The sequence below is a fragment of the Elephas maximus genome, chromosome 10 (genome assembly GCF_024166365.1).
Source record: "Elephas maximus indicus isolate mEleMax1 chromosome 10, mEleMax1 primary haplotype, whole genome shotgun sequence".
In the NCBI taxonomy this organism is placed as follows: Eukaryota; Metazoa; Chordata; class Mammalia; order Proboscidea; family Elephantidae; genus Elephas; species Elephas maximus.
This window is the reverse complement of record NC_064828.1, coordinates 106063557-106084464: the sequence shown is the minus strand read 5'-3', so window position 1 is coordinate 106084464 and position 20908 is coordinate 106063557. Positions and strand designations below refer to the sequence as shown.

Genomic DNA, 20908 nt, shown 5'->3' with positions numbered 1-20908 from the left:
GTAACATGGAGCCCTGGTGGCGCAGTGGTTAAGAGCTCGGGCTGCTAGCCAAAAGGTCGGCAGTTAAATCCACCAGCTGCTCCTTGGAAACCTTACAGGGCAATTCCACTTTGTTTTATAGGGTCGCTATGAGTCGGAATCGACTTGATGGAAACGGTTTGTTTTGTTTTTTATGAGTGATATATGTTTACTGTTTTAAAAAAATAAGAAAATGAAAATAAAAACCACTTATTATTTCTCTAGCCGCACAGATAACCACTGCTAACATTTACACCAGCTAGTGGTTTTCAAATTGAGCATTTAGAAACCCCCCATGCCCCGGGCTTGTTAATATGCAGACTGCCAGGCCCCACCCCTAGAGCTTCTGATTCAGGAGGCCCGAGAATTTGCATTCTTAACAAGTTCTCAGGTGGCTGGGACCCTCAGGCTGCTGGTTTGGGATCCCGTTTGGGAACTCCTGCTTTAGAATACATCCTGGACCCTTTTAGTGTGTGTCTTAGAAAAATGGAATCAGATTACACTGTTCATGTATTTTGTAACTGCTTGTTCATTTAATAATACATTCTGGAGGCCTTTTCATCTCAAACATTCACCTGTAACATTATTTTAAACTGCTGCAAGGATCTCATTGTAGAGCTATAGTTTTGCAGCTAATTCTTTACTACTGGATATTTCGGTGGTTTCTTTTTGCTATTACAACATAACAAGTAGCATTTATTAAGCACCTACAGTGTATGGAGCCCTGGTGGCATAGTGGGTAAGAGCTATGGCTGTTAACCAAAAGGTCGCCAGTTCAAATCCACCAGCTGCTCCTTGGAAACACTAGAGGGCAGTTTGACCCTGTCTTATAGGGTTGCTATGAGTTGGAATTCACAGCAACGGGTTTGGATTTTTTCTTTTTTTAGACAATGTACCACGTACTTGCCCAGAGGCTTTTCTTTCATAATCTCATGTACTCTATTATTCATCACCCACTGATGAGGAGGCACCATTATTATACCCATTTTACACATAGGGAAACTGAGGGTCACAGAGGTTAAGTGCAGTGACAGTGCCCAAGGGCACACAGCTGCTATGTGTGAAGCAGGGCTTCCAAGCCAAGTCTTTTTCACCCTAGAGCCTGTGTTCCTACCTCTCTGCCATGCTGTCTTATGTGCACACATGTGGGTTCTCATCTGACTACTTCCTTAGGATAAACTCCAAGAATTAGAATTGCTGGATCAAAGGGTAGGCAGGCTTTTAAGGATCTTGATACACATTCACTTATGTGTATGGATGGAACCCTGAGCAGCAGCCAGATGGAAGGTCCTGGAGGCTTTGGTCCACTTCCTTCAAAACACCCATCAGCTCTGGTTTACCTCACCATCTAGAAAAAGCAGGAACAATGCACCCCTGAGGGTTCACATCTTAGCTAATGGTTCCAATCCCAGCTAATGGCTGTGTGACTTTGGACAAGCTGTTTCACCTCTCTGAGCCTCAGCACCCTCATTTGTGGAATGAGCTTGTTAATGAGGATTAAATGAGGAAACCTAAGTTGACAGGGGCTGGCCTATGGAAGATGCTCATAACTGTATGTTTCCCTTCTCTGTCAATCACTTACAGTCTATGGGGACAGAGACATGAGGGTCATAAGATTCACAGGGCTCAGAGAGCCCCAGACTAAGTGGGCCCTCTGACTGCTAACTCAGCCCTGGAGTCTTGCCAGAGCCTGTGTATTGCAAAGCTACCCCTTTAAGAGAAAGCTTTGCAGAGGGCTTTGAAGATGCCTAAGAGAGTGCCCCGTCAGTAGCACAAGGTTCGTCCCCTTGTGTTCCTAAGTAGGGGATATCACCGTCTCAGAGCATGGCACAGTGGGCTATGTAAAGACAAAGACACTAGGAGGGAAAAGAGGACAACTGGCCCATTGATGCTTCATCCACGTTGGCCATGAAAGAGACCTCCACAAACAAACCAGGCTAAGCTGACAAGTTTTTTAACAGGTGATGTCCTGGTGGCACAATGGTTAAGCACTTGGCTGCTCACGGGAAAGTTGGTGGTTCAAACCCACCAGCCACTCTCAAGATAAAGGCCTAGCGATCTGCTCCTGTAAAGATGACAGCCTAGGAAACCCTATGGGGCAACTCTACTCTGTCACATGGGATTGCTATCAGTAGGAATCAACTTCATAGCACCCGGTAACAGTCAGATATCATAAAGGCAGGAGCCTGGGTTATTCTGGAATTATCGTGGTTATCTCCACTTATTTTTCGTTTTCAAAAACGCTGAACTGTGTGGCTAAGAAGAGAAGAATGAAAGAATGGAAGGAAAGAAGGTTTTGTGTGCAAGCAAGCGCACGCACACACTATCCAGAGCGCTCAAGACCACAGGTGCCCTGAGAGCCCGGCTTTGTCCTGGCCTCCAGCCCTGGGCCCTGCTTAGGGAAAGGGAAGCAGAGCTGAGTCCAGAACTCTGGGTCCGCTCTTGGCTTCTACCTTGGGGAAGTTGTGGCTTCTCTTGGGTCCTCAGTCTCTTAAACTGAGCAAGGGGGCTGGACAATAGAATCCATTTTTAAGGTCACTGTCTTTTGACAATTTAAGAATCCTTCTTCCCAAAACCTGAGGGTAAGAAATGTAAAGGGTGATGGGCTTCGTTGCTCTCTGGCGCCTCCAACAGGGCATAAAGAAAATAAACATGTAAGGCTGTAATACCCTGCCTAGGCAGAAATCAAGGCTAACAGGCAGCATTATCTTCTTAATGAATTTCTGCTGTCGAGGCCATTCTATGCTCCCAAACTGAGGCCATTTGAAGTTCAAAATTATAGGTTTAAGAATGCCCCCATAACAGAGTTCCTGGGACTCCGGACCACACCATTTGCTACAACTCTGCTTTAAGAAGTGGAGGTGGGGTTTGTCAGCCAAGGTTGCGGGGGTGGGGGTGTTATTAAATGTCTCTCCTCATTGCTAGTTAGTAGAACTGATTTAATAAGGTTTTTATTTTCAGTAATTAGAGAAAAAAACTTTCACACATTCATTAATTTCATCTTCCTAATTCTCACACCTACGCAAATGTTATTAAGTACTTTTTTTTTTTTTTTTTACTTTTCATGTTGTTTTGGGCATGCACTTTGTAACAGAAATCACTGGATCCTTTTTTAAAACTGTAAAGACAGGCTAGGTTTTAACTCTAATCAGAAAGTTTTAAATTTGCAAATTCAATTCATTTAAGGCACTTTTTTTATCATCTTTGATTGTCATCCTTTTCTGGGGGGCTTGGGTAGTAGTTACTTCCAACTCCTCCCCCAACACACACACGTGCACACGCACGCACACACGCACGCACACACACATGCACACACACACCTGTGGAGACTCAAACTCTCACCCAAACAAGCAGGGAGGCAGCGCTGGCAGCATCTCCTGGTGAACAGGGCTGGTATTTAAGTTATGAACAGTTAGCTGTGCTGCAAGCTCAGACCATGAAGCCTGACCAGAGAGGAAGTGAGATCCCATTGAAATCGAGTGTGATGTACTCCTAAATTAATCCAGCCCACGAAGGGCGCTGTGAGAAATCTCTAGCTACTTGGCAGTCAAACTCAGTATTATTAAGTGAGCCTCTTGGGCTGCTACTAGGTAAACAAAAAACAAACAAAAAGAAACAAAAATTTTTGCCGTCAAATTGATTCTGACTCACAGCGTGGCAGCAGAATACACATTTAAACAAGGTTCCTAGGTGATTCTTACATATAATAAATTTTGAGAACCACTGCTCTGCTTGGTAGATGCTGGGCAGGGCTATCCAAACAGTTCACCTCCTGCTCCCACCACTCACCAGCCACACCATCAGGTAGGAGAACACGGCGATCCACAGAGTTGCAGTGATGAAGGTGACCATGAAAAACTTCTCCAAGGAGGGCTTGCTGCAGTTGGGGACGGTGATACACAGGAGGAAGATGAGCGGCCAGGAGAACAGCCACTTGGCTTTGTCCCCTTTTGTTTCTGCAAGGGGATGAGGCAGAGCAAGGAGGGAGAGGGGGAGAAACACATGCTAGGTTAACACACCTACCAGTCTACCTGTGGGCTAATTTTTTCAAGCCAAATAAGAGATTGCCACCAATGTGACTTCAAGCAACTGACCCCACAGAATTATATGCTTCCATAGTATCACCCCGGAAGGGATCTTAGTGAAATGACTGTGTTTGTTGACTGAATAATTTCAATAATTCCAACACCAACCTTGACAGATTAGGAAACAGACTGAAAGCAGGACAAGATATACCCAAAGGAGCTGGAAGGAAGATGTGGAATATGGTTGGGCTTTGGAATCAGAAGAACCTGGGCTGGAATTCAAATGACCTCAAGCAAGCCCCAAACTTCACTTCCTCCTCTGGTGATAACAGTTGTAGCAGTAACAACAACAACAACATAACAATATTCAACCTATTTATTATTTGCTGTGTGTAGCAGTGTTAGGCACTTTGCATCTTACTAATTTCTTCATCTGTAAAATGGGAACATTACCTCCTTCTTGGTGGCTGCAAGAATGACTGTTGCAATGGACATAAAACCCCCAGCACACAGAACCTGGCACATAGTAGGTACTCTGGAAATGTCCGCTCCTTTGTTCCAGTGTCATACAGCCAGCCCGTGGCAGACACAAGAGTAAAATGTGAGTGTCCTGTTTGGCAGTCAGCCCTCACTGGCCCCTACCAAGGGAATCCACAAACAATTCAGCCAAGGAAAAGTGGCCTCAATAAGCCCTGTAGTGCAGGCCTGCACACACATGCTCAAAGCCAGCCTGCTGGTGATGTCCGTGAACATGGCAGAGGAAGGACTTCTGAAAATTCTCTCCTTAATAAAAGCAATGAGAACACTGGCAAAATTGCCAAAATCAACTTCTTCATAATTCTGGAAGTTAACCACAGGCTTGCAGCCATTCAGAGAGTGTTTAGTCAAGAAAGATGGTGGAATCTTAGTAAGAACAGCTATCTTTGTGGAATGTTAACTTGCACCATTTCCATCCCCCTCTCATCAGCTTCCTGGAAGCCTTGAAAACCAACATCCAGCAATCACAGTGAAAACCAGCAGCCTGGCAGCCACTGGGCAGAGTAGAACTGGGTTACAGCTCCTTCCAAACCCATTCCCAAAGAATTGTCATTATTTGACCTGTTTGTGGTTTCCTAGAAGATGCTACTTTCAAGGCTGACTCCCAGTGTGAACAGCTTCTACCTCGAGGGCATTTATCATAAACAATCAGAGGAAATTGTTGAACATCATGGCTGTCTAAGGTTGTGGATAGTGGGGCAAACAAGAGGCTGACCAAAAAGCTTAAAATGAGATGAGATGTCCATATGGGTGTTTGAGATGAATGAGAACGAGATGGGAAGCCAGAAATCCATATGGGGCTTTGAAAACTTGTACTATGTTCCTGAAAATCTAAAAGGCCACATGCATATATAGGCCTGTGTGCATTCCTGAGGTGGGGCACACACTTGGAAAAGACCTGAGAAGGTCCTAAGCTCACCTCTGGCTGACCTTGAGGCTCTGTGCAAGGAGGAAGTTGTAAACTGCCTGGTTGACTGTTGAAGGTGTGCCCAACACATACACAGAGCCCCTCGGCAAAGGCAGGGAGACTTAATGGCTCTGGAATCTAAGGAAATCTCTCTCCAACCAGCTAAGCTAACTCAGCAGAGTCTTCAGTAGCCACACATGATAAAGAATGCGGACTTTAAAGAATTAATTCAGAAAAATAACTAAATCCACAAATGGCAACAACAACACACCCTGGGAAAAGAATTGCCACATTATATTCTTTAAAATTTTCAGTTTTCAACAACACAATTAGGAAATGAAGAAACAGGAAAGTATGGTCTATACACAGGAAAAAAGCAGTCAGTGGAAACTTCCTGAGGAACCCTAGATATTGGATGTACTAGACAAAGACCTTAAATCAGTTATTTTAAAATGTTTTCAAATAGCTAAAGGAAACCATGCATAAAGAACAAAAGGAGAGTATGAGAATGAAGTCTCATCAAAGACAATGCCAATAAAAAGATAGAAATTATGAAGAAAGACCCAACAGAAATTCTGGATTTGAAAAGTACAATAACTATAATGAAAAATTCACTAAAGGGGATAAACAGCAGATTTAAGGAGGCAGAAGAAAAAAGTGGCGAACTTGGTGATAGTCAATTGAGGTTATCCATTCTGATAAACAGAAAGGTACAAATATGAAGAAAAATGAACAGAGCCTCAAAAACCTGTGGGACACCATCAATTCTACCAATATATTCATAATGGAAGTCTCAGAAGGAGAAGATGTAGAGTAAAAGACAGAAAGAATATTTGAAGCAACAAGGTCTAAAAATTCCCCTAAATTTGATTAAAAGCATTGAAGTACACATTTAAGAAGATAAACAGACTCCAAGCAGGAAAAACTCATACAGTGGAATAACCTGCTCCTCACTTATCGACTACCTCATTATCTAACATTGCACATTCATGACAATAGTAGAAAATCTACTATCCGTTTTTTTCATTAATGACGTACATCTGGCAGTAACAAACGCTGAGGTGCGAGGTGAGAATAATAATGGCTGTGACGGTTAAGGTTATGTGTCAACTTGGTGGGGCCGTGATTCTTTGTGGTTTGGCAGTTACGTAATGATGTAATTTGGAAGTTATGTAATGATGTAGTCATCCTCCATTTTTACATAATGCCGATTTTTGCATAATGACCCAGTCTTTGGAACCCAACCATGTTGGTAAGTGAGGAGTGGGTGTATTATTGAGCCATAGAAAATGAAGTACTGATACATGCCACAACACGGATGAAGGTTGAAAACATTATGCTAAGTGAAAGAAACCAGACACGAAGAACTCCATATTGATTCATTCTATTTATAGGTAATAGGTAGCCAGAATAGACTTCGATGGCACTGGGTTTTTTTTAGGCAAGTCTATAGAGACAGGAAGGAGCCCTGGTGATGCAATGGTTAAGCGCTTGGCTGCTAACTGAAAGGATGGCAGTGTGAACCCACCCAGCAGCTCTGCAGAAGAAAGATCTGCTGATCCGCTTCCATAAAGATTACAGCCTAGGAAACCCTATGGGGCAGTTCTACTCTGCCACGTTGGATCGCTATGAGTCGGAATTGACTGGACGGCATCCAACAACAACACGGAGACAGAAAGCAGATTAGTGACTGTCAGGGGCTGGGGTGGGGGGAAATGAGGAATGACTCCTAATGTTACAGGGTTTCTTTTTGGGGTGATGAAATGGTCTGGAATTTGATAATGATGATGGTTTCTTGACTCTATGAATATGCTAGAAATCACTGATTTACACATTTTAAAAGGGTGAGTTTTATGGTATATGAATAACATCTCAATTAAAAAGAAAAGAAATTGGAAAGAATGTTGGTGTTTTCTGTTTTAGGTCTGTCATCTGCTCCTGAATCTTCCTAAGCCATTAAAAGTATATGTATCAAGGGGGAAAGAAAAAAAATAAATAACAGTCTGCTTACGATAATGAGCCAAGAGAATATGGTTAGTTCAAATGCAGCGAATTCATCCATGTATCCATCCTAGATGCTGCATCTGGGAAACAACTGTTTTCCCAAATGTCCCTCTATGTACACCTTTCTGTGCCTTGTAATCCCTGCACAAATAGCAGAAAAATGTCTTGCCTGATTGGATTGTCTAAAATTTCCGACTCGCCCCTCGTCAGCTCTGATCCCAGCTCATCTAGGCTGCTCAGGAAGGCTTAAGGTGTCTCCAGAATTGCCCTGAAGCTCTGTATATAGGGGGAAAATTCACTCTGGGGCAATGTAGCTCCAGGCACTTGAAAGCCCAGGATTGTCTTTGCAGATACATTACAAATGCCACAGCCTAAGGATAATTTTTTTTATTTCCAGACATCAAATTGCATCAGGTGTGGTGTCTTTTTGCCTGGTACAGGTTTCACGTCGGGTATCATATCCACCACAATCGTCCCATGCAGCTGGTCAGCCTCATGGCCCACTACTGCTACCTAAGAGTGTCGCTATGCTCCAACTGACCCGTTCTCCTACTGTTGTGCTTTTCAACTGTGTGGTGAGACCCATTAGTGGATTGTGAAATCAATCATATGAATGGAAAACAGCATTTTCTTAGAAAGAAATAGGACAGGAAATATTAGAGTCACTGCATATTTGTTGTTGTTAGTTGCCACTGAGTCAGCTCCGACTCATGGTGCCCTCATGTATAACAGAACGAGACATAGTTTGGTCCAGTGCTATCTTCATGACTGTTGGCATATTTGAGTCCACTGTTGTGGCTGTGTCAGTCCACCTCATTGAGGGTTTCTCTTGTTTTCACTGACCCTCTACTTTACTAAACATGTGTCCGTTTCTAGCGATTGGTCTTTCCTGATGACGTGTCCAAAGTAAGCAAGCTGAAGTCTCGCCATCTTCACTTCTAAGGGGCATTATAAGAAGAAGGCTGATTTGTTATGACTCATAGCGACCCTACAGGACAGAGTAGAACTGCCCTATAGAGTGTCCAAGGAGCACCTGGTGGATTCGAACTGCCGATCTTTTAGTTAGCAGCCATAGCTCTCAACCACTGCGCCACCAGGGTTTCCAATTTGTTATGCAGTAGGAGTTAAATATTGTTCCATGAGAACTGTGTTTTCTTTTTATAGATATCTGCATGTGTGTAAAATATTTATGACTGTGGGTCATGGTCAAGGTGGAAAACCTCCATGGCACCCTCAAGTTTTAAGTCATGCCCAAATGCACACCTTGCCAAACCCACCTCCCATTGTAACTTTGTAAACTGACTTTCAGGTCTATGCACCAGCCTCCTGAGAGTTTGGCTGATATGAATTGGCCTCTCGAGGACTTGAGAAACATTGGGTTGTAGTGGGCATTCATTGCTGTTGTCTAGGCGGTTTCCATTTCCCTTTGCTGGTAACAGCACACCAATTGTCCTTTATGGAACCGGCCCTCCATTCCACATCAGTCCTTATGGTTTAGACAGGGATGACTTCATCTCCTAGCTCTAGGCATGAGATACATGCTTGGCTAATCATTTATTCAACATATATTTAGTGTGTTTACTCTCTGTGCTAAGCACCATTCTAGGTATGGAGGCATCCAACAGTGAACAAGACAATATCTCTGCCATGGTAGGGTTGACAATGGCTCGAGGCTGGGCACATGACCCAAAAAGAGTCAACCCTGGGGATTTTGCTGGAAATCCCTGCCTCTAATCCCAACTTATCCCTTCCTTCTTACTTACAGAACCCTTTTTTGCTTGGGTCAGTGGCTCCCAGCTAAAAAGTAGGCTTCTTTGCAGCTCGTGGTAGCCATGGACAGTTTTGGACAATGAGACATTAAGTAGAAGAACTAGTCTATTTGGTGGGCCTTCTGGGAAAGCAAATAGCATCCTAATAATAAGGGAGAGCCTCAGTGGGATGTGCCTCTTGCCTTTGTCCTTCCTCCTTGGTTCTGTCTAGAACATGGACATATTGGAACTGCTGGAGCCACCTGGCCACCTTGAAGACAAAAGCCACCTGGCTAAGGATAAAGGACCAGAAATGGGACACTGATGATCTGATAGAGCCACTGGACTCTCTCATCCCAGGACTTCTAATTGCACGTGAAAAATAAACACCTGGAGATTAAGGCTCTGTTACTTGGATTTCCATTACGTGCAGCTTAACGAAATCCTTAATTTATACAGAGGCACTCTCTGTGCACTAGGGTTAACTCAAAGGGGTGTAAGTTGAGACAGCTGATGGCTATCATTGGGAACTGCCCAAGAATGAAGCCAAGGCAGGGGAAAACATTGCTTTGGAAAGCACCAGACAGTGTCTTATAGCCTCACTAAGGGTCTGTGTTCAGCCTGAAGATACACTGTCCTAGTGCAATAACCTCCCACTACATCAGTCAATTTGGCTAAAAGCAGCCTGAATTGGGCTCTTCTAAAACCACAGCAGTCTAGACCAACTCATGGGTGAAATGATAACGAGAGTTTTGGGGGCCACAGGCATGATGGGACAATGCCCATCCCCAGGGACTTCACCCTGCACCACCAAGCTTCTCTCCTGGGTAATATTCCATTCTATGGAAATAGCACAATTTATTCCTCTATCCATCAGTGGACAAACATTTAGGTTGTTTTCACTTTTTGGCTATTACAATGACATCTGAGTATGAGCTTGTGTGTGAACACATATTTTCAGTTTTTTTGAGCCTGTACCTAGGAATGGAATTGCCGCCACCTCTTCAGGTGCAAGGTCAAGGACATCTGAGAAATGTTCATCACAGACTCCGACTGACATTCAAACGTAAGCAAAAGAAACAAGTGCTGCTGTCGTTCCTTTCACTAAGCTCTTGGATTTCTCTTTTGAAGTAGAAAATGACAATTTAATTATGTGAAAAAAAAATTTTTTTTTAAATGAACTATAACAAAACAGATGGCTAATCATACTGGAGGAAAAAATTAAGTACAGATGCAGCTCCTGCTGAAAACCTTCAAAGAAATTAATTTGCACCGTTCGTTAACTAATTAGATACCCCAGTTCAGGGAGTGGTTGACTTGTGGTATGTGGGGATGTTTGTGTGATTGGGTGAAGTAAAGTATTCACGGACCCTGCAGCTAGGAGTAATTACATGATCGAGGGAGTCTAGATTCCAGACCACCAAAATTAAACCAAACCCATCGCTATCGAGTTGATTCTGACTCACAGCAACCCTATAGGACAGAGCAGAACTGCCCCATAGGGTTTCCAAGGCCGTAATCTTTATGGAAGCAGACTGCCACATCTTTCTCCCATAGAGCGGCTAGTGGGTTTGAACCACCGACCTTTCGGTTAGCAGCTGAGCACTTAACCACTGTGCTACCTGGGCTCCTTTCATTACCAGTATTTAATTTCAGATTTTCATCACCCCCCAAAAACCTTTGTCTTGAGTTTTGACATCAGCTGGGCCCAGAGCTGGCAGGGTGTCAGGGGATGGTGCATGCAACGCCCTATTCTAAGATGACCGCCCCCAACTTTCAGCCAGCTTTGCACCCCCCACCTCAGCGATATGGAAGCTTCCAGCGAAGAGAGCTCTTCCATCATCTGAGAGGGCAAGGCTACTCTTTGGCACAGCTCTGGCCTGTGCCCAGCCCATGCCCTGCACCTTTCTGCATACTCACAAACATGCCTGAGCTCATAGGTGTGCAGGGGAAACCATGTGGGCCTTGAGATTTGAAGCCCAGGCTCTGCCAGTCTTGACTGTGTAGCCCTGGGAAGACTCTTAACCTCTTTGGCCCTCTGTGTCCTCCTCTGTGAGGTGCCGTCTTAGCTTCCTAGTGCTGCTATAACACAAGGGGGTGGCTTTTGAGAACAGACATTTATTTTCTCACAGCTCTGGAGGCTAAGAGTTCAAATCAGGGTCTCTGCTGCGATGATTCCTTGCTTGTCCGTAGCCCCCGGTGTTCCTTGGCAATCCTCACGTGGTGTCTGTCTTCCCCGTTTTCGTGTGCCTCTGTGTCTCATCGGCTCTTTTCTATCACTGAGGCATGATTAGGTTTATAACACACCCACACTGATATGGCTCATTACCATAACAAGGAAAAAACCCTATCACGCCCACAGGTATAGGAATTAGGATGCCTACACAAGCTTTGGGGGCATACCATTTAATCCCTAAGAGGTGGCAATCACAGTCCCGGCCCGACCCACCTCAATCAACTGTGGGGAGACTAAGAAAAGGAAAAAGCACAGAGCACATGTCCTGCCTTTGATGGCATTGCCTTAAATCTGGAAGTCTCAGGGACTGTGAACTACAGGCTGAGTCCCAGAACCCCCAAGTCTCCATCCCACTGGCAGGTCCTCTTGGTGTAAACATTTTACAAACCCAGTGGTGGCAGGGTAGGCTGACAAGCAAACAGACCCAGCAGCTAGCCTCCTCCCTCTCCTTCCTTCCTGCTGCCCCCTGCATCCCACAAAGGAAACCTCAGGCTTGGGATCAGATGCTCTTAGCCAAAGTCAACAGAAAGAGCCAGGAAAAGGAAGGCAATGTGGGGTCAGGCAGACCTGAGGCACCAGTCCTGACCACGGCACCTACTCACCTGAGCCCCAGTTTCCTCACCTGGGAGATGGGGACCATACCCTCTGCCCAGAAGGCTGCTGTGCAGACTCTAAGGATGAGTGTAAGATGCTAAGCACCATGCCCAGGACAGAACAGGGGCTCAATGAAGAAGGATGGTTCTGTACAGCCAGACGCTGTGCCCACCGCTCCCCTGGCTCACGTTGAGGACTCTGCAAGCCGCACAGGTTCCTTGCCTGCCTTTTGGTTTAGTCTAAGTCCCAGTTCAGATTGTTTATATTGCTCTTCTCCAGCTCCACTACTAGAGCTGTTGTTCAGAGCATCGTTCTCTTGTATATAACGTCACTATGAGTCGGAATCGACTTGATGGCACCTAACGAAGACAAAGCTCCACTACAGCTCCCATGGAAGTGGACAGGCTGAATGGGCCCTCAGCAGACCCCAGTCCAATCTCCTTCCTGTGGGTCTGTAGAGGTTGGAAAGCTAAAGCCAACCTTTCCCAGAGTCCCTTGCAGCTAAGGTTCTGGATTCAAATCAAGTTCCCTATTTTGAAAAGCAGAACTGAGGTGGGGCCAGGCCACCTTTCTGCTGCACTGGATGCCCCGCTGTCAAGCAGGGCTGTGGAGTGCTAGGTTTTGCTGTGACAGCGTGTCCGGGTGCAGGCGCTGGCCTGGTGGGCATTCAGAGTGCTGGAGCCCCGACCCGTTCCAGTGTCTAGTTCTTACTGCTGGCAGTCGAGAGGCAGCTCTGGCAGGGTCTTCCTGGTCCCTGGATCACACCCAGCCCAGCTCCCTGCCTCCCTGATTGTGGCAGGGGTGGCCGTGCCAGCCAGCTCAGGGGGTCGGCTCTGGGAGTTACCGCCGGGGCCCAGTCTAGTGTACCCACTCTCGGCCCTTCCAACTTGGAGAAAAGTCGCTTTCATTAGATAAGAAATATTGAGCTTCCTTCTCCACTATTAGCTATTAGCTCTTTTTAAAAACTGCTCATAGCCAAAAAGTGGACACAACCTAATTGTCCATCAACCGATGACGGAAGAAACAAAATGTGCTATGTCCATGTGATGGGCTATTGTTCAACCATAAAAAGGAATGCAGTTCTGATACATGTGACATCATGGATGAGCCAGACACACAAGGCCACGGATGGTACAATTCCATTTACATGAAATGCCCAAAACAGGCAAGTAAGTCCACAGAGGCAGAAGGGAGACTTGTGGCTGCCAGGGGCCAGGGGGAGGGAAGAATGGGGAGTGACTGCTCACGGCTATAGCCACAGCGTTTCTTTGTAGAACAATGACAACGTTCTGGCATTAGAGGGTGGTGATGTTTGCGCAACTCAGCGAACATGCTAAAACCACTGACTTGTATACTTTAAAAGAGTGACTATTATGGTGAGTTCTTGAACTTAGCGGTTCTGGTACAGTGTGGCTCCTGCCTCCCTGATTCTGGCAGGAAACTATAAACAATACAGCTGTTATAAATAACCCCTGCCTGGCCAGGGTTTGTTCTAAGTGAGCTGTGAACTGATACCTCGGTCCTCTACAAGAGTAGCTGACAAGGACGCTTCTTTGAAATCCTGACCTTGACATAGGAGATAATCAACCAAATGTGCGATTTCTCTGGTGGCTCCCGCGATCAAGGCCAGAACAAGATCCTTTCTACCATAAGGTACTTTTTGTCTCTGCGGCCTAGAACAGATGAGAACTGTGGTACAGTGAGTTACTTAATATGGACCTTCTAGCCATAGTCTTTGTGACTCCCACACAATGATTGGGTAGGACTATACAAATAAAGTGCTTGTGGCCCACCAAAGGATTGGACAGTCTGCTAATAATGCAAATAAGGTACATGGAACCGTTGTGAGGGTGGAACCATGCAAATAAGGTGTATGAAAACCTAACAGTAGATTGATCAGTTTTGCCAACCCACTAGGTTTAAAATGAGCCAATCCCAGAGGCAGAGAGGGGGCCCCACTACCATCAAGAAAGAAGATCCAGGACCAAAGTGCATTCTTTGAACCTGGGGTCTCTGCACTGAGAACCCCCTAGACCCAGGAGATGGGCATTAACTGTTCGTACCAGTCAGGGACTCCTCATTCAACACAGACACAAGTTATGTGGCACCCCTGTGTACAGGACTCTATACTAAGCTAGAAGATGCTGCATGCTGGACAGAGACAGCCGATTTCCTTATGGGTTCCCAAAAGAAAGGGGAACCAAAAGAAGCCAGTGGTTGGGCTACAGCGTTGTCCCAATAGCACAGAACTGGCTTGGCTTAGAATCACTCCTTGACAACCTAAAGCTACATGGCCAGTGGGGGGGCTTTTTCCCTCTGCCCACCACCCCGTGCCCCTTGTCTCTTCCCAGCCCCTGGAGATTGCTTTCTGGGGCTCAGGTTAGTAGGAAAACTAGCTCTACCACTTCAGAACCACCCCGGCAGCCCCAGACCATTGTGAAACCAGAGCCAAAATGAGTTGAAAAGACATGGTACAGGTCGGGGGCGGGGTAGAGGGGTTGTTGAGGGGGAAGGTCCAGAGCTGGGCATATGGAATTTCTCACGGTGCTGGGTCAGTGACTCATGCCAATCTCCCCAGCCTACACCAGCCTCGATTTTCCTTAGGAGCCTCACAACTGCATCCTCCCACCTGTTCTTCACACTGAGAGGGGAGGAGGAGGAGGGGAAGTAACTTGTGGTTTCCAGGGTCAACTCCTGGAAACATGACAGGGACACAAAGGAAGCCCTGGTAGCTCCCCAGGGAAAGACAGACACTTCCTCCCCTCTCAAAACCCAGAGGATGCTGGTAGCCCTCAGCTCTGTGATGGGCCAAGCCCAGGGGCATGTCCGGCAGCACTTGGGTCCAGGAAGAAGGTGGGCTAAGGAAAACAGGAAGTCCTACCGTGCCAGGAAGGACAGGGTTCCCCGGGCTGGGCTCACAGGTGCGGAGAAGTGGGAAGCAGGGGGGCTCTGGAGCCATCCGGCCCCCGCCCTTGCAAGACTAAGCATTCTAAGCATCCCCTCCTCCCCGGGGTAGGAATGACTGGGCCAGAGTTCCTGCAGGGTGCTAGGTCTGATTCTCCTTCTTCTCAGAGGAGCCCCAGATGCCAGATATGGATGAGGGGAAAGGTGGCTGGCCCCGGGTCCTCCCACCCAAGCCTGCCAAGCTCCCGGCTTCAAGGAGCTGGAAGGATGAGTGGTTCTTACAGGCGTGATCTCACTTTACGTGGCACCAGCTGACCAGGAGGAACAACCCTCTCCCTGATTATCCTGCAGACTCTTGGGCAGTGGGCAGTCTCAGGGCCAGGATTCAGATGAAGTGGCCAGTGGAGGGTGGGGGTGTGGCCCCAGCAGGCCCAACACCTGTCAACTGGGGATCTGCCACCCACACGGCAGGGCTGGAGAACACGCATACAGAACTCACGAAATGGTCTGGTTGATCCCAACTCCTTGGCCCCTCCCCAGGCAAGCGCCTCAATTTCCTGGACCATGAGTACGTGACCCTTCCTGTGGCCACACTCAGCCTTGCCTTCTGGTTTCCAGGCCTCGAGGAACTGGAGCTCCTTTGGTGACTGCATAAAGAATTCATTCCAGGAAAGCATCATGTTCTAGACTTTAAAATCCTCTGTTGAAATCCTGCTGCCCCTCAGGATGGCAGGACACCATGAAGACACCGGCAACACTGAAGCCCAACAGCCCATGTTCCTGCAGGGCTACAAGAGTCCTCACGATGGGCTTGGTTTAAGACTGAAGCAGGCTGGGTGGGCCTGGGGATCCCTTCACATGTCAACTCCCCAATTCATTCATTCGACAAATACCTACTCAGTACCTACAAAGTGCCGGGCACAGGCACTGGGGATATAGCAGTGAACGCAACAGACAAAGACCCCTGTCTTTGCTGACTTTTTAGTGGGGGAGACTAGCAAGATAAGAACGACATAAAATATTTCCGAGAGTGGCCAGGGAAGGCCACACTGATAAGGCAACACTTAAGCAGAGAGCTGAAGAAGGGAGGGAGGGAGGGAGCTGCATGGATAAATGAGGAAGTATATTCCATTAAAGAGTGAGTGCAAAGGTCCTGAGCAGGAGCATATCCAGTGTGTTCTAGGACCAACACTGGAGGCCAGTGTGGCTGGAGCAGAGAGAATGGGAAAGAGCAGAGCAGAGTGGGGTTAGCAAGGAGCTGGCAGTCAGACCACACTGGGCCCTGCAGGTCAGACTCCAAGTGACATGGGAAGACACAGAGGCCTGGGGCAGGTGGTGGCCTGCTCTGACTTATCTGTGGGTAGGAGGTGCTCTCAAACATATAAGGTGCAACTGTCTAAGGGTCATCTGTGGACTTGAATATCCTGTCCTAACCAATAAGCAAGGAGCCCTGCTGATGCAACAGTTAAGAGCTCGGCTGCTAACCGAAAGGTTGGTGGTTCAAACCCATCAGCCATTCCTTGGGAGAAAGACCTGGAGATTTGCTCCTGTAAAGATTACAAAAAACCAAACCCATTGCTGTTGAGTTGATTCCAACTCCTAGCAACCGTATAGGACAGAGCAGAACTGCCCCATAGAATTTCCAAGGCTGTAATCTTTATGGAAGCAGACTCCCACTGAGCAGCTGGCGGGTTTGAACTGCTGACCTTGTGGCTTGCAGCCAAGGGCTTGACCACTGTGCCACCAGGGCTCCTTCCATAAAGATTACAGCCTAGGAAACTCTATGGGGCAGTGCTACTCTACTGCTATGAGTGGGAAGAGACTCGTAGGCACCCAACAAGAAACCAATAAGCAATGAGTAGGTGGCCAAAGGGTTGGGAGGGTCTGAGCATGCCCATAAAAATAACATTGGCTGTTGCTTTTTATTACTGCAAAAGAAAGACCAGTTGCCCTGAGCATTTTAGTACTGTCACGAGGGACTACAGTACCTCCCATGTCCTCCACTGGCCTGTTCTCTGTCACCCAGGCTCCAGCCACACACAGCAGTGTCTGCATCAGACTGCAGCTCTCATCCATAATTCAGTACCTGATCACATATTTGCCAAGTACCTCTGGAGCCTTCTTTGGTGGTGTAGTGGTTAAGAGCTACAGCTGCTAACCATAAAGGTAGGCAGTTTGAATCCATCAGGTGCTCCTTGGAAAAGTTCTACCCTGTCCTATAGGGTTGTTATGAGTCAGAATCGGCTTGGTGGCAACGGGTTTGGTTTTTTTTTTTTTTGGTTCCAGAGTCTTCAGGCAAACTCAGGTCAGCCCTTCACACCAGCCCTGCACCCCCACAAGGAGCCAGCTACCACTTTGTGGCCTGCTCCAGCCCTCTACCCTAAGACCTGAGCTTGGTCCCTCTTATGGATTGAGTGGTGTCCCCCCAGAAGATATGTTGAAGTCCTAATTCCTGTACCTGTGAAAGTGGCCCTGTTTGGATTTAGGAGCTTTGAAGATGTTATCAGTTAACATAGGTCATACTGGAGTAGGTGGAGTAGGTCCAATCTGAGTGGTGTCCTTATAAAAAGAGAAGGGACCGAGTGAAAGACAGAGGGAAGACGGCCACGTGAAGACAGAGCTATGTTGCAGCTACAAGCCAAGAAACAAATGCGTGGGGCTCCCAGAAGCCAGGAGAGACAAGGAAGGGTCTTCCCCTAGAAGCTTCAGAGAGAACCTGGCCTGGCTGACATGGTGGTTTGGACTTCTGGCCTCCAGGACTGTGAGACACTAACTTTCTGTTCTTTGTTGGTGGTCCTTCCTTACAGAAGCCCTGGAAAACTAAGACAGTCCTGAAGGAGCCCCTGGCCGCTCAGTCAGGGCCTGCAGCTCTAGTTTGCTCCATGGATCCCAGTGTCCCTAGAACTCACCGGGTATGGAAAAGGGGGACAGGAAGGCAGTCTCAACTGGCTCTGGCTCTGGGGGTGGCGGGGGTGGTGGCGGCTGCTGCTCCTGGTCCTGCTGAGGGTCTTCAGAGTTTTCTGTGGGAATGTTCCCATTCTCTATGTTTTCGTGCCTCCCGTTTTGAAGCGGCTTGCTGCTCACGCTGTTTGCCGAGTTGATCAGTCTCTGCCGCTGTGTGGACAGGAGACGAGACAGACACTGAAACTGGGATAGCGTTCCTTACACGCATGTGCACACACACACACACACATACACAGACGCACACACGGGCCCTTCTACGTCGTCATCCCCGGAGGTTGGTTTGCCTGAGAACTGGCTCAAGGATCTCGGAATCCATGTAAGTTTGCCCATTTCCATTTGGACAGTTACCAGGAAGGTTTTAGGGAGTGATCAGAGGCCTGGTCTCCATTCTTAGTGGCAACTCAACATGCCTTCGCACGCTTGGGCCCCATGAGGCTGGGAGGGCGACTGTTCCAGGGTTCTCACTGTGGACGTTCATTAGCTACCAGAAGACTGCCACAGGAAAGGCTCGGTATAGCTTTTTTGCTTAATTTTTGAGAGATACCATAAAAGAAATGCAAAAAGTACCCTCATATTGGACAAATATTGTATGATCCTGCTTATATGAAATATTTAGAGTACATAGAGACCAAAGTTTATTAGTGGCTACTGGGGGTGGGTGGGAGACAGAGGGAAAGGGTAAGCCATTGCTTGGGCGAACCTGAGCTTCTGTTAAGGGTGATGGAAAAACTCCGAATGGATAATGGTGATGGCCCAACAACATGATAAACATAATGTCACTGAACTGAACATGTGAAGGTTGGTAAAATTGCAAATGTGTTGTTATGCATATCTGTAACACAATACAAAAAAAGGTTCCCTTATATTAAGTGATCAGCTCAATGATGTTTTTACCTCAAGATGAGGAACATGCCCAGACCCTCAGAAGACTCCCTCAGGTACTTTTCTACGCCATCGATTCCCTTTTCAGCGATAATCACTATTCTGACTTTTATAAACATAAATTAGTTTTCCCTGTTCTTAACGTCATATAACTGGATTCAAACAGTATGTGCTACTTTATGCCTGGCTTCTTTCACTCAGCCTAGTATCTGGGAGACTCATCCATGTTGTGGCATGCATTGATAGTCTTCTCTTTTTCATGGCCATGTAGCATTCCTTTATATGGATAAACCATGGTTTCCTTTGATTACGGAGGAGCATTTGGGTTGTTTCCAATTTGGGGTTATGATGAATAACACTACCATGAGAATGCGTGTACATGTCTTTTTTGAGGACACGGGTGCTCATTTCTCTGGGGGTATCTGCCTAGGAGTAAAATTGCTGGGTCATAAAGTAGGTGCATGTTGAACTACTTTATACATGTACCAGCAACACCTTAGAATTTCAGTTGCTTCGCATCGTTGTTAACACTTGGTATCGTCAATCCTTTTAATTTCAGCCATTCTGGTGGGTGTATGGTGGCATCTCACTGTGGTTTTAATTTGCATTCCCCTTACATCTAACCATGTTGAGCATCTTGCTGGGTTATTGGTCATTTGCATAGTCTCTTCTGGTCAAGTCTTTTGCCATGTTCATTGAGTGTGCTCTCAAAGGCAAATGTCCATGACCAAACTCATGCCCTCCTCCCCCTTGTGGCTCGTGACAAAGGCTGCCTCTTTATATCTAAGAAGAAGCTGAGGATTTCTAGGTCTCTACTAAGCCCGGAGGGAGCCCTGGTGGTGCAGTGGTTAAGCTCTTGGCTGTTAAGTGAAATGTCGGTGTTTCGAACCCACCAGCTGCTCCTCAGGAGAAACGTGGCAGTCTGCTTCTGTAAAGATGTCAGCCTACGAAACCCTATGGGCAGTTCTATTCTGTCCTATAGAATTGCTATGAGTTGGAACCAACTCCACAGCAATAGGTTTGGTTTGGTTTACTAAATGAGGGAAAGCAGAGGCCACATTTCAAGAAATCAACTGGTTTCCATTTTCCTGGGAACGTGGTAGCCTTCACATAGGTCACCTGTGATCTGGTTCTCATTAGAGATATTTATGGATCAGTCTTAGGCCTTGTGGGGAATGACCATCATATAATGGCCACATATTTCCCTTCCAATTACTTCAGCAGGAGACCAAGGGACAGTAAACATGGCCCCAAGGCAATACCCTATAACTGCGGGCCCAACATCTGTCCTTGTAGTTATCGAATGTTTAAAAAAAAAAAAAAAAAGCCATCATTAGTTAAAGTGGAAGCACGTTATTTCTCAAAAAGAATGAGGAACTGATCTTTTTGCTGCCTTCATGTCAGTTTTAGGCAAGGACTCCTAACCCATGAAGTCTAGGGAGGGGTGGAAATTAAAATTTTTTCCTCCAAAGAGACCACAACACTCAGTCCACCAAAAAGAGCAGAGTCACCCGTGCCCACGATGTAGGCTCACGCACACAGGAATACCAGTTGCTGCCTGATACAGCTCTCAAAGGCAAATGCCCATGACCAAACTCATGCCCTCCTCCCCCTTGTGGCTCCTGACAAAGGCTGCCTCTTTATATCTAAGAAGAAGCTGAAGATTTTTTTACTAAGCCAGGAGGGGGCCCTGGTTAACCAACAAGTCATCTTTGCTGTCCAAAACAATCCAGCTACACCACGATGGAACCGGAAAGGGGACATGATTTAGTAGCAACATGAATGGTGGTAACTGGGGTTAGGCAGGAGATCTTAGGACTCTGGCTTAACAGGAATCAAAAGAGGATTGTACTTGGAAAAAATATCTAAAGCGATCTGTGGTTGTATTAAAAGCAGCACAGATTACAACATGAGGCAGCTGATGGATCTTAATCCCTTATGTTCTAGGCTCCACATGTTGCAAGAGACAGACACAAATGAGGTTTCCAGACGATAGTGATGAGATGGTGGGGGCTGGAACCTTGCCACAACAGGGAGGGGGAAGGTTCCGAGGATGTTCAGACTAAAGAAGAGAATAATGGGTGACAAC

The 20908-nt window shown here is 46.6% G+C and overlaps 1 protein-coding gene across 2 annotated transcripts in view; it reads right to left on the bottom strand.

Annotated features, from left to right (window-relative positions):
• The window catches only part of SLC24A4 (solute carrier family 24 member 4), a 209516-nt gene that overhangs the window by 8827 nt on the left and 179781 nt on the right, over positions 1–20908 (bottom strand). For both annotated transcript variants that reach the window (XM_049899489.1, XM_049899490.1), the window contains exons 12-13: positions 17883–18087; positions 3808–3974 (exon numbers count right to left, since the gene is read on the bottom strand). In XM_049899489.1, coding sequence (XP_049755446.1) covers positions 3808–3974; positions 17883–18087 — 372 coding nt within the window. The remainder of the gene's footprint in view (positions 1–3807; positions 3975–17882; positions 18088–20908) is intronic.